Source organism: Histomonas meleagridis, assembly GCF_020186115.1.
Source record: "Histomonas meleagridis strain 2922-C6/04-10x chromosome Unknown contig_36, whole genome shotgun sequence".
NCBI lineage: Eukaryota > Parabasalia > Tritrichomonadida > Dientamoebidae > Histomonas > Histomonas meleagridis.
In genome coordinates, this window is record NW_027150879.1 from 167,997 (window position 1) to 181,509 (window position 13,513).

The 13,513-nt window shown below is 30.7% G+C and overlaps 6 protein-coding genes across 6 annotated transcripts; 2 read left to right on the forward strand and 4 right to left on the reverse strand.

Moving 5' to 3' along the window:
* Positions 1-626: 626 nt before the first annotated feature.
* GO595_005595 (uncharacterized protein) lies at positions 627-941 on the forward strand (the record flags this gene model as incomplete). Its single annotated transcript, XM_067918856.1, has 1 exon — positions 627-941. One exon carries the CDS (start codon positions 627-629, stop codon positions 939-941), a length of 315 nt encoding a protein of 104 aa, XP_067774227.1.
* Positions 942-1,225: 284 nt separating this feature from the next.
* GO595_005596 (scamp-domain-containing protein) lies at positions 1,226-1,918 on the reverse strand (the record flags this gene model as incomplete). Its single annotated transcript, XM_067918857.1, has 1 exon — positions 1,226-1,918. One exon carries the CDS (start codon positions 1,916-1,918, stop codon positions 1,226-1,228), a length of 693 nt encoding a protein of 230 aa, XP_067774228.1.
* Positions 1,919-2,538: 620 nt separating this feature from the next.
* GO595_005597 (uncharacterized protein) lies at positions 2,539-5,073 on the reverse strand (the record flags this gene model as incomplete). Its single annotated transcript, XM_067918858.1, has 1 exon — positions 2,539-5,073. The coding sequence occupies one exon, from the start codon at positions 5,071-5,073 to the stop codon at positions 2,539-2,541; it is 2,535 nt and encodes an 844-aa protein (XP_067774229.1).
* A 2,433-nt stretch (positions 5,074-7,506) lies between these two features.
* GO595_005598 (uncharacterized protein) lies at positions 7,507-8,265 on the forward strand (the record flags this gene model as incomplete). The annotated part of the gene is made up of 1 exon (XM_067918859.1): positions 7,507-8,265. The coding sequence occupies one exon, from the start codon at positions 7,507-7,509 to the stop codon at positions 8,263-8,265; it is 759 nt and encodes a 252-aa protein (XP_067774230.1).
* Positions 8,266-10,306: 2,041 nt separating this feature from the next.
* On the reverse strand, positions 10,307-11,389 carry GO595_005599 (TBC1 domain family member 17; the record flags this gene model as incomplete). Its single annotated transcript, XM_067918860.1, has 1 exon — positions 10,307-11,389. One exon carries the CDS (start codon positions 11,387-11,389, stop codon positions 10,307-10,309), a length of 1,083 nt encoding a protein of 360 aa, XP_067774231.1.
* A 491-nt stretch (positions 11,390-11,880) lies between these two features.
* Positions 11,881-13,464, reverse strand: GO595_005600 (condensin-2 complex subunit H2-like; the record flags this gene model as incomplete). Its single annotated transcript, XM_067918861.1, has 1 exon — positions 11,881-13,464. The coding sequence occupies one exon, from the start codon at positions 13,462-13,464 to the stop codon at positions 11,881-11,883; it is 1,584 nt and encodes a 527-aa protein (XP_067774232.1).
* Between the last annotated feature and the right edge of the window lie 49 nt (positions 13,465-13,513).

Genomic DNA, 13,513 nt, shown 5'->3' on the forward strand with positions numbered 1-13,513 from the left:
TTAAATAAATAATAATATCTGCTGAAGAAGTTAATTTGTATTTAGAAAAATAAAACTGGGATCTTCCTGAGCTAAAGTCTATTATAATGTGCTTTTTGTCGCTTTCTTCTCCAAATAGTTTTAATTTATTTTTCCCATTTAAAACCTTTCCAAAGATTATATCATACTCACATCCACCTTGAGATAATATTCTGTAAGTATGATTTCCATATATAAGATAAGTAAAGAATCTTTTGTATTTTTCCATCCCAATAACCCAATAAACGTCTTCCAATACAAAAATTTGAGTTGCACAAAAAAATTGTCTTTTTTGCTGGCAATGATAAACCAGCCTTCTCTTATCCTATTTTAACCATTTTTACAAAATAAACAACAGAAGGACAGTATGTCTTTTAAACATAGAGTGAGCCAAAGTCTTAATGCTATCATTTATCTTGATTTTCAATTTTTTTTCTTGTCATAAATTTATCTTTAATTATTCAGAATCTGAAATTCAGACAAGAAGGAATTATGATTTAAATATAAGTAAAAGTCATTTTATTGAAAGGTCAATTAGAATCATATTTTGACATTTTTTATTTTTTTTCATGAAAAATTATCATTCGTATGTTATAAGATTTTTTACCATGATTAAATTTTCCAAGCCTAAAAAAGACGTTAAGTCACTTGACTTTAATAATCTCGTTGAAAAAGATAAACGATCGTTTATGTCATATGACATTTTGGGGTGCCCTGGTCAGATCAAAACTAAAATGGCTAAAGGAGCAGGCGAAACAAAGATTGCTGTTACAGCATCAGCTGGTGGTGGTGGCTTCAAAATGGGAAAGCGCGGAAAGTATCAAATCGGACAACAGTTCTCCCCTAATGGTGCTTTAATTCTCACGGCCGGTTTAATCGGAACAACACTTCTTCTCCATTTCATTGGTCGTTTCATTCATTAAGTATCTAAACACACTTTACAAATTTTTTGATTTTTAATGATTTCCTTTATTTTTATTTTGAAATGGAATTAATTTTATCATTTTCCCTTGAAGAGGAAAAAATCTTGAAAATATCTTTTTTTGGACTTTTGTTCTTCTATTTCACTCGGACATTATTACAATATTCTTAATTTTCTTCATTTTAAGCTGAAAACTTTTTTTTTCTTTCATCGATTTTCATTTCAAATAACATGTCTGAAAACAAGGGAAATAATTTTCAAGTTTATTTCATCATTTAAAAATATCTAGAAGTCATTATGTTGCTCATTTCCTATAAGGCTGTGAACTCTTTCTCCTGTTGATCTGAATAAAACCATTACTCTTCCAAAAAGAAATATCTGAACTAAAGCGCCCACAGTCCACATTATTCCCGACAATGCACATATTATTTTTGTGAATGTTCCTTCACCTGCAGCTATTGCATCAATCATTGTTATAATTCCCATTAATCCTGTATTTTTCAATCCAACCGCTGCATAACCATAACAAAATATATACAAACCTTGTAATGCGAACCATCCCAAACCAATATTATTTTCTTTGCAATGATTATAAAGTTTGTGGTAATTAATTTTAAAAGCTAATGGAACCGCAAGTACTCCAATGATAACACCAAACACAACATTTGTTCCTGTATTATATCTTGCTCCTGCGCCGCCCACCTTAATTTTTCCAGATACACAGCATGCAATCAAATTAACAATAACAGTCACAAAAAGTGCGTAAATCTTATAATATGCAATACGAACAACCCATTGACTAATGATTGGAATTTCTTCTGAGATGTCATGATACATGACTGGGTAAAAAGATGGAAAATTAAACTGTTTCTCATTTTCGACAATTTCAATGTTTTCTTTTTTAAGCGCTTTTTCTCTTCTGAGAAGTTCTTCTTCCTTTTGTTGGATAGCGTAATATCTCTCTTCAAGTTTGGACATTTGGTTTTTTTGAAAACTTTTTTAGCTAAAATTTAACAAGAATAAAACTTTTACTTATTTTTATTTCAGAAATTTTTTTCTCCAAACGATTCTAAAATCGTTTATTTCTTTTTTTTCCTGTAACATGATATTATATTCTTACCAATTTATTCGACACACATTAATTTTGATAAAAACCCAAATTTGTGAAATAAGTCATAAAATAAAATATTATTTATAAATATACTTTTATGCATATGTATTATAAAGACAAACCTTTAATCATTTGAAAACTTTTAACATTAATTCGAACTTACAAATGGTGAAACAATGATAGGTTCAATTACATTTTCACCAACATTATCATATGTCAAAGCATTAAGTGAACTTACTTGTACATATTACTTTTAGAGGACGTTTAAAGACGTTAAACCATTACCTATATAAACCTAACAATTCTTGGGTATCAAAATTATTATTATCTTTTTATAAAACTGTTTTTTATATTTGAAAATGAATTTTTAACATTAACAATTTATTTGTTATATATTTTCAAACTTAAAAACAATTCTATAAAAGGGAAATGCATTGACATTGTACTATTCACAAAACGATAAAAACGATGTCCAAAATTCAAATCTTTATTTGAGCGTTGGCTTGCACCTTGAGTGATAAACTTTGCCATCCGATCCACCAGGCACCATTACACAAATTTGGTCATCCAATAAGTTCTGATTACATTTTTCACATTTCATATTCTTTTGTAGTGTACAATAATTTGTTTGTAACAAACTTTTTTCAAATGTTTGATCTCTAATAATTGATTTTGTGATTGAAATTCTATTATCCAAATTATGTGATCTCATTGTCAACAAGTTATAAGCCGAAGAAATGATACTCCTAACCTTTTTAATTGGTGCATTACTTGGGATCATTTGAAGAACTTCTGCCACATTCATATAAGACAAATTATCTTGTATAAATCCGGCGTATTTAGCCACTATATCCTTTTGGTCGATTTTGTTTAATGCTATAGAGAATGCTTTTTCGGGGTTAGGTGCATCACGGCAAAACTTTTGTATGTCAGCGATAGGGAAAGTGCCATCGCTTGTAAACAAGTCAATTGCCTTATCGTACTTTTCAGTGAATTGATACAAAAGGTACAAAACCTTTTTGTCAACTTTATCGTTCAAGTTTTTGAATGCTTCGTTGGGGTTCGTTGATTCGGGGTGGGTCCTTAATATTTCAATAGCTATGTTTAGTATTTCGTCTTTAGCTTCTTGTTTCGATTTACTTCCATTAGCTTTGAATGCGTTTGTGAACAACAATTTTTCAGTGTTAAAGTTATCGTTATCTATTTCACTTAATATATTAATCAATGATAAAAATGTCTCATTAGCAATACCATTACCTCTAATTTTGTTTTCTTTTTGCGTACTAATATATATGCAGTATTGCATCTTATATTTCTCTAAGTTGTTATCACGAATCCATTTTTGGACTGTGTCAGTGTCATGGTTAGGTGACAACAATGCATTGATGGCTAACTCGGGAGGATTCTTTTCTCGCTTCAAGATCCAACTTAAACTTCCTTTTAGTTTGTCACTGTCCCTGAACTTTTGGATGGCATATGAAGCCTCTGTTATAAACATTGGGTTGTTCTTGTTGTGGCTAATCATCGCATCGTCCAATTGGTGCCATATGTCAAACGCTTTTTCTGGTTCGCCGGTGTTCGCTAAGTAGATAGCGTACGCTGGAATGATGTTCACAACTTTGGTGGTTTGGCACTTGTTGATAAAGTCTTGTAACAATGACATGTCCAAATTTCCTTCTCTGATTAATTCATCTAATTGCCGACATTGTGATTTGGCTGCATAACACTGCGCTAATGCTGTGTTGACCATAACTAAGGTCTTGGGCTCATGGGCAATGTTATCGCGTGAGTATTCAGTCCGGACAAACGATAAAAATTTCAAATAGTCATCAATAAATTTGGGGTCTTTGGCATCTAAAACCTTTTCTAATCCTTCAGTGACCGGGTTTGTGTTGTTTAAGAGGGGATATAATGAAATAATGTAATCAATATTTGATATCAATAAATGTCGAGAAATTAGTTCTAAGGCTTCATGTTGATGTCCTCTTCCCCATAAAACCAAAAATACATCATAAACAACTTGTGAACAAATTGGTCTGCTAAGTTTTGATAACATTTGATCAATTTGTGATGACTTGTTCTTGAGGATAACATCGGCGATTTCACCTGCTTGTGGCATCGAGCCGATGATTTTGATGCGCTCATCGGTTACTACGACAAGATCATCATCGACCATTGTCATAAATCGAACATTTGGGATATCAAATAAGAGCGGCTCAGTGGTTTCTTCTTGTACTAATGGATATCGATAAAATTTCTTTTCGAAGAAAATATAAAAATTATCTTGATAACCAAGTGCATTATTTGGAAAGCCATTTTCCTTGTCGTACTGAAGCATAGTACCACTGGAACCTTTTTCGCCTGTGATGACCATAAATTCTTTGTATCCGATAAGGAAACTGGATGGAGATACTCGATATACAAAGGGTGTTTCGACTGCTATTTGTGAGAGCTGTACAGTCTCTTCGGATTCAAAGTAATATTGATTATAAACACCATTGGCATAATAACATATTGAATTCTCACAAATTTCCATCGATATAATTCGATATTGTGATTGGAACTTTTGTTTCACTACAGGAATTTGTGCAACAAATTCATATACTGTGACATCTAAACCTGTAACAATTGCAAAAATCGATTTTTTTGGAGAAGAATAACAAACAACTCGATTAGCCTCATCTATAATGGTGTTCTTCAAAGCGCCCGGATAAATAATTTGAACTGGACCTGGTTGTCCGCTCCCTCCAAGCCAATGAATTATAGCAGCTTTGGGGTTTTCAAAATGATAAATAGAATAAACTTGGAAGTTACTGACAGCAGTAGGAACTCTGCTAATTAGGCCAAATGGGGAGGTTGGTGAAGGTTTTTCACTAATATAAACACAGCCATCAGTTGAGCCATACCAAATAGTTCCTTTCGGAGCCAACTTGTCTTTTGCAGAGTAAGATATTGCTGTTAGTGTTTCGATTTTAACTCCACCTAATGGCGGGAGGTCGGAAACGTTGTTTGGATTTGACATCTCAAGGTGATTGTCACTTTTGTGATGAATTGACAGAGATCGGTTAAAAGTGGGAGATGGATATAAACGGTCGTCAAGATAAACGTATTTTCTTCAAAAAAAAATTATAACACGAATATTAACGTTATAAATGAAATAATTTCATACTATCCAGCAAAAATTTAAGAAGTTAAATATTATTTAAAATTCAAGCAAAACTGAAAAATGTTGAACAACATCATGAATAAAAAAGTAAATTTATAAAAAGATCATACAATTAAAAATTTATTTCACAAAAGCCTTATGTATTTCTTGATGGAATTTAATTGCTGCTCTCTAAATTATTAGTGTTTTTGTTCGCATAAATGAATCATTTGTGAATGATTTCCATCTGGATTTTATCTCAGAACCATTCGTAAGTAAATATTTGAAACATTTTATCGAACCAAAAAATGTTGTATAACCAATTGGTAAAATCCCATTCATTAATAAAATTGCATATTCTATAACGTGACTTTGGAACTGTTCGATTAAAATTAAGATTGATTTGTAATGATATTTCTTGAAGTTTTTCGATTTCATCATAGCTAATTATTATTTGAAATTTCATTCGGATTAACGCCTTCTTTCAATAACATATCGTGATGCCCTTTGTCAATCTCCGAAAGTTTAAGTTTAAGCTGGCAATAGGGAAATTGATTGCTAGACACTTCACATTAGCAGGATTGTGCATTCATCATAAAAAGGATTCGCTGATTTAAAAGATTTGGAATAAAATGAGTCCTCTTCATCCAATCCACGATATACAGAATTTCACGTTGGTAAATTGAACTATAAGTATTTAAATGTAACAAATATGCTGAAAAAGTGTTGGCTATATTTGAATCACGTTCAATTGTTTTATCTTCTGCTCGTAATCGTAGCAAATATTCAATATGTACATTAGAATCTTTCATTTGTGCAACAAAAGCTGGATATACCAATCGAGAAAAAATATTGATTATTAAATTCATTGTTTCTTGAGCAGGTACTCATGATCATAAAAATAAATTTCTTTTTACCAAATGCCGATCAAAGTATATTCAAATTCAGGCAGAATTTATAAACTTTTGAATTTCTAAAAATACGGGTTGGATGTCTGTTTTACTTTGCTTTTTAGATGTAGCAATATCCTGTTGGTGTGGATTTGAAATATTTTCAATGTTACTGACCAATGTATATGATCCATTTGCAATATTCTCAATTGGAGCACCTTTTGGAATTATTTTATCGACATACTTATTCCTATTTTTAAACTATTTTTTCGGCTTTAGTTTAGTAACTGGTATTATTCACATGTTATTTTTATTTACACCATCAGTAATATTAGCATTTTATAATTATTTGATTTTAAATCGAGCAAAAAGATTCAAAATTTTCTATCTCTCAGTTTTAATTTGCGGAGTTTTAATACCATTTATTGCAATTGGATATTTATTTTATACGGGACTTATGTATAATGGGGCACAAACTCGAGGATGTGCTTTTGCTGATTTACCATTTCATCTTCAACTTGTATCATCTTTTGTATATGGATGTAATTCTGGTCCGCGAAATTCTCTTTTTGATTTCACGTCTGCATTCTATGCGAATTGTTCACTCGCTTATCCAATCATTCCAGATTTTTATACAGCCTCACTTCTTGGATGTTATAATGTTAATTATCATCAAGCATTATATATCCCATCACTTATTCCATTATTCTCTACCTTATTCCTAATAAGCCGTCTTTCATTATTATTTACAAATCATTGGTTTTGTGGTATTCTTGCTCCATATCTATTTCTTTTAACTGGGGGTCTTGGGTTCAAATCATGGATGAACCCCGAAAACCGTCGGGTACTTCACCTTGATTATGTGCACCATTGGACCCCCCGAAAAGACGGTTCTTGGTTCCAAACGGTCGTCCACATTTTGTTACCACAACGATCAAGTTTATTTTCATTTCCAATAGTTTATTCATACCTTTACTTATTAATTCGTGAAAATTACATATCTCCATCAGTAAGTACATTTATAGGGGCTGGTTTATTAGTTAGTTCCTTACCTCAAGTTCAAGCGCATTCATTAATTGCAATGTTACAATGGACGATAATATTTATTCTCTTAAATATTAAATGGACCGACAAGAAGATCTTTCTCAAAGACTTCAAATGCTTTTTTGTCTTGGGGATTATCTCAGTCATATTAGTCATACCACAACTTATACCATTTTTTAATCGCGTCAGTAAGATGCAAATGAGGTTTGAGCCATTGAGTAAGAATAGTGCATTTAATAACATATTTGAGATGTGGTGGAATTCGCTTGGCTCATTTTTCATCTTGGCCAACTTCATTTCACCGTTAACATTTACTTTGAAACATTTTAAGGCGTATCTTCCATCATTATTTGTTTTTTTAGTTGCTAACTACATAATGTACCAACATTGGGAACTAGATAACACTAAGATATTTAATGCCTGTTGGTTACCATTAGCAGTAGCATCTTGTTCTCGTATAATATATTATCTCTTCAAAAGATTTAGTCGAATAGTTTCTATTTTGTTGATTTTCTTCACATGTTTCTCTGGATCTATAGCGGTAACACGTTGTTTCCGATTTCCGTCGCCTTTGTACTCTGTGGATGAGAACCCGTACGGATTCGCGTCGTGGGTAATCTATAACACACCTCGTGATAGCGTTTGGGCGATCGATTATTGGCACGCGCATCCGATTACTGTCTTAGCGGGCAGAAAGGTTTTGCAGGTGTTTCCGGGCTGGTCGCAATCGCATGGAATGGATCCATATGAAAGATTGATCATAATGAATATGCTGTTGATGAATCCGGAAGACACCGAGTACATAGATAGATATAACGTGAAATATCTTTGCACAAAGGTGAAAATGGGTAACGAATATCAGTACTTCGGTATAACGCCTGCAAATAACTCGAGAAAATGGAATTTGATATATGAACAGTTCCCGTACAGAGTTTGGGAAAGAGTGGACAGGGAGGAAAGCGAACAGAATGAAACAGATGTGGACGAAGATGTCGATGATGAAAATGCTAATAACGAAAATGATGTTGAAAATGAAAATGATGTTGAAAATGAAAATGATGTTGAAAATAATGTTGAAAATGAAAATGATGTTGAAAATGTTGGTATGGAAAATGGCGTGGATGATGAAGATTGAATATAATTAAACTGTGAATAATTTATGTAATCTTTTATTAACATGTTAATAAAATTTTACCTGCTTTAACTGGTTAACCAAATTTTTAAGTTAGCAACAATTCGTTTGTCTTGAATGAAAATGTTTTCCAAAATTAAATTTCATTTAACATATCGCTCATATTGTTTTCTTCATGTATTTCAGTAGCAACTTCACAAAGCGCTCAAATAAACAAAGTTTTTTAAAGCAACTCAAGCAACTGGTCACAGCCAATGAAAGGCCAACTTTAAACATAGGTTTCCATAATATATACGTTAAAAATCGTTACATAATTTAGTTAAATTAATTTAATATCCAATGTTTTACTTAAGTAACTAACCTGTTAACAGGTTACTTGAAAGTTATTTTGAAGAAGTTTCCTCTGTAATGTTAATGCAAAATATATTCATTTGAATAATTTTGGATATTTTTTAATAATTTGAAATATGTTTTAATAATTTGGAATATGTTTTGGTAATTTGAAACAGCACTTCATATAGCAGTTAGAAATAATAATATAGAAATAGTAAAATTACTTTTAGATAAAGAATGAATTGATGTTAATGCAAAAGATATTCATTTGAATAATTTGAAATATGTTTTAATAATTTATAATATGTTTTAATAATTTGGAATATGTTTTAATAATATTTTACAGCACTTCAAATTGCACAACAAAAAGGTTACACAGAAATAGTAAATTTACTTAGTGCAAAAAATATAAACAAAAATTCTCAATCAAAATCTTCTTCCATAAACATCAAATCTTCACTTTCAATAAGAAATGGAAATGAAGCGTATATTGCTAATAATCAAAATCAACTCAAAGATCAAATGTTCACAGAAAACATTAGAAAGAAAATTACCTAAACAAAAGTTGATATAAACATACAAGCATATGAAAATCATCAAAATCGCAATATACATTATACATTTTACCTATTAACAAATATGTTGACAAAGCAAAATGTAAATACATAAATACAATAATATGTATTTTTACTAATTCTTAAAGTTGATTGATGAATTTTTTTTCTTTAAAATCATCTGCAAATGGATCTTCTTCAATATTATTCGTTGTTGTTGCATTTTGAAACGTGTTTTGGGTTTCAATGTTATTTTGTACGGCATTTTCTGTCTCTTGTTCTTCATTGAAATGTTTCTGATGGATTTTAATTAATAGAATAATAAGTAATGTTATTATAATAATTGCAACGACTGCAAAACAAATTAAAATGTTAATTACATTTTGATTTTTATTTGTTTGAAATTCATTTGAATATAAAATTGCAAAGAAATAAGAATAAAAACTATTATAATATGTCGGATAAAAAATGATTGTGTAATTGTAATAAATGAATTCTGTTTCAATATATGTATGTGATGAATTAATATATGAAAATGTTATTGAATTTATTTGTGTGTTAGAATATAAATATGTGTAAGTGCTCATAAACGTTAATGAAGGATTTATCAAAAATGATTTCGTAAATTTATTACTTTGACTGAATGTATTTAATTGAGAAAATGTATTCGATTGTGAATATGTAAATGATTGATATAAAATAGTAAAATATGTTATATTGATGAATAGAATTTTAATCATTAGAAAGTTTGAAATTTTGCAAAAAAGTTTTTTATAACATTTTATTCATTATATCCAAAGCTTGATAAGAAGGGTTATATGTTTAAATTATAACAAAAAATTAATTTTTATTTTTTATTACTCCAATTAATATTATGTAATTAAGTTGGTAAAACATTATTGTTATCTTAGTGTTATTCTAATCACTAAAAAAAATTCTCTCTATTAAATAATAAACTAAATTATACCCAATATTGTAATACTCTTTTAATTTAATATTATGCTAAAAAACTTATTTGAATGATCAATGGATATTTATGCTGAGTTAGTTCCATGCAAAAGATGTTGTCGCTGCATTACATATTTAATAGTTAAAAATATTAATTAAGTAAAAGAAAATTTAATTTTTATGAAATTCATGACTTTAAACATTTTGAGTTATTTAAAATAGAACCCGTAAATTCTCTTTGCATAGCACAGGAGCTTATTCATGTCGACCTTTTTAAGTACATTTTGGAAAAATTCCACAAATTCATTTTCGCAGATTGGGTAAATATCGATCATTTCCTTTTCCGTCAAATACAAAATGGCCGTAACGAAGCATGCGAAGAACTTTTCTAGTGACGGAGAAGAACTTTCGGAAGATTGAGAAAATGAATTTTCAAGATGTGGAATTGAGATCCATAACCTCTGTATACTCTCCAAATCGAAGGCTTCAACGAACCAATTCCTTATTTGGCTGATAAAGAAGTCCAATGATATGATATTTCGTTGTTGAAGAAAATGGACCATTTCGGAAAAATTGTTTTTAAGTTGACTTCCAAGGTCAACCAACATTGGCTTGATGAACCTTTGCTTCTTTAGGTTCTTATATTCATCGAATTTTCCAAATTTATAAAATGAGTCATAAATATTGAAAAGTTCAGTTTCACATTTCGAAGGATCATAATCATTACCATATTGCTTGACATAAGCATCAAGCAATGGTATTAAGAACTCAAGTTCATTGTGATAATAGAAAGCGCCATCGTTGTTATAGATGGAGTACGTTAGGAGAACGTTAAGAGCGGTTTTTTGTAATTTTTTGTTTCCTTCGAAATATTTGTTGCTTAGAATGTCTGATTCGATAAGCTTGATAGCTTTTTGAAGTTGCTGTTGTTTTTCAAGTTGCTTGGGGAAAATAAGTGTCCATTGTTTCTTGATTGATTCATATTCAAGAGTTAAATCATCAAGTTTGGGATAACAGATTTGAAAAACACTAAAAAGAACCGAATCATCAATTTTAGCATTGTAGAGTTTAAAGGGGGTTGAGGTAACTTCCGCGAGATTATCTGAATTAATTATTAATTGTTCATCGATTGTATTAAAGTTCAGCTTTTGATCAATTGATTGGAAGGAAACAAGATCAGTGGCAGCTCTAATTCTAGGCAAAAATGTAATATTGGTTTGTGAGGGACCAAAATCAAATGAGCCTAATGTATATAATGATTGTTTTGTTTGTGAGTGGACTATCCTTACCATATCAGACAGTGTTTCAAGAAAATCTGTTAGGTCTTTTACTGCGAGAAAAGAAAATGATATTGCGATTGATGGATTTGGGCTTTTGAACGAAACATGTAAGTTTTCTAGATCAATTTCAAAAGAAGTATAATTTGAAACTTTATAACTTGATGTAACTTGACTTTTTCTTCCTCTTGCTTGACCTGGTTGGATTTTGCAAAAATTAATATAATAACTATCATTTAGTTCAGAGATAAAAATTTCTCCTGGTGGCTCGCCCTCGGCAAAATTTGCTGGAAATCTTTGTTCTTTTTTCATCTGATGAAATTTAAAAAAATTGTCATCCCGGTTGACCGTTTATCGCCTTTACGAAAGTAAACGTTCTCTTATCATCACTTGTAATAATTTGTATTTTAATTTCTTTTAAAGATTTTGCGATTTTTATAAACTTATTATTTATATATCTATAAATTAAAAGCTTTATAATATTTTATTAACAAAAAAATAATTAATTATTCGAGCAATCTAATTAAAAAATCTTCATTCTCTATTCCTTCTTGATAACCTTCAAGTACGATTTTTCTAGCATTTACCATTACCAAAAGCGTCAAGAAAATTCTTGATTTTTCTTCTATTTCCAAATCTTGAGTCAATGCTTTAAAGGAATAAACTTTATCATGTGCTCTTACAACGTCTTTAATCCATTCTCCGCAATTTTCTATATTAAATTTTTCTTTTTTATCTTCCCTTTCAAGTACAGGTATTAACTTTTGTTCCCATCTTTGCAATGATATCGCTTCATGACTTCTCATTACTTGTTTTTGGCCCATTTCGATCATAGCAGCGATAAAATGTCGACACATTTGTTCATAAACATCGACAGTTCTTGTGTTATCAAAATGTTGAATATCATTATTTGGAAATTCAACATATTCATTTTCATCAATTTCATAATCTTCATCGACTGGTGGTGGCATTTCGATGTATGTATCAATGTCATTAAGAATTTGATCACGTCCTGTTTCCTCTGGTAAAATAATTGCAAGTGAATCGCGATCTTCTTTTTCCATTCGCATCTTTCGATACATTTTAACTTTCTCAAAAATCTCACCAAATATATCAGAATGAAAGGGTTTCTTAATCTTTTCTTTCTTTAGCTTTTTGTCTTCAAATGAATTCGGAATTCGAAATTTCGTGATTTTCTTAAACGGTCGTATCGCAAAACGAACTTTTGAATTCGGATCAAGAAGTTCTGGAAGCTTATTTATTGGCGCTTCGGTAATTGTTGGAGCGTCTTCTAGTTCAGTATCTGTTTGTTCTCTGTCTGGTGGGGGAGGCGGTAAGTCATCATCATTTTTAGAAAATTGATCTTCTAATTCTTCCCCTTCTTTTTTTTCTTCTTCTTCTGTATTTGTGACTCCTTGTGAGGCCTCAGCATTTGGTGGAGGTGGGGGATAATTTTCTTCATCTTCATCAAACGAAATATTTTCAGCATCTGATATTTCTAACTCGGATGGATCAAGTGAAGCATCTAATAAAATAACACCGTGTTTCTGTTCTGGAATAGAATAGACTCTGAAAGAATTTTCGCCTATCATTCGTTTAGCTGATGAATCTAAAGAGTCTAATAATGAAAAAGGAATTTTTGGAAATGTTGAAACTTCGATTTTTGGTTTGTCTACATCAAGTAAAAAATTACCACTAATGTCTGGATCTTCAATGTCAATTAATTTTCCATCTAATGTCCAATCAACAATTCTTTTTTTTCTTTTTTCACCTTTGTCATTTTCAGCTCCTCCGTAATCAATTGAAGAACCTAAAACAAGATCGTATAGTGCTTTTACCTTTTTAGCAAAAACATTTGTTGATCCTTGAAGAAAAAGTCCTGCTTGAGAAAAATTTAATATATCTGGGTTAAAGTCATCATTGAAATCTAAATTTGTTATATTTTCCAAAAATGAATCAAGATATTCAGATAAAGGAATATCCCAAATTGCAGATAACTCACGAATTGGCCGTAATATTTCTTGTAAATGTTCTAGATCTAACGCCTGCGACTGTGACTGTGATTGTGATTTGGTAAATGCTGAAGACATTCCAAAATCTGTTTTCTGCGCCAATGGCCGTTTACTTTTTTTATCGTCC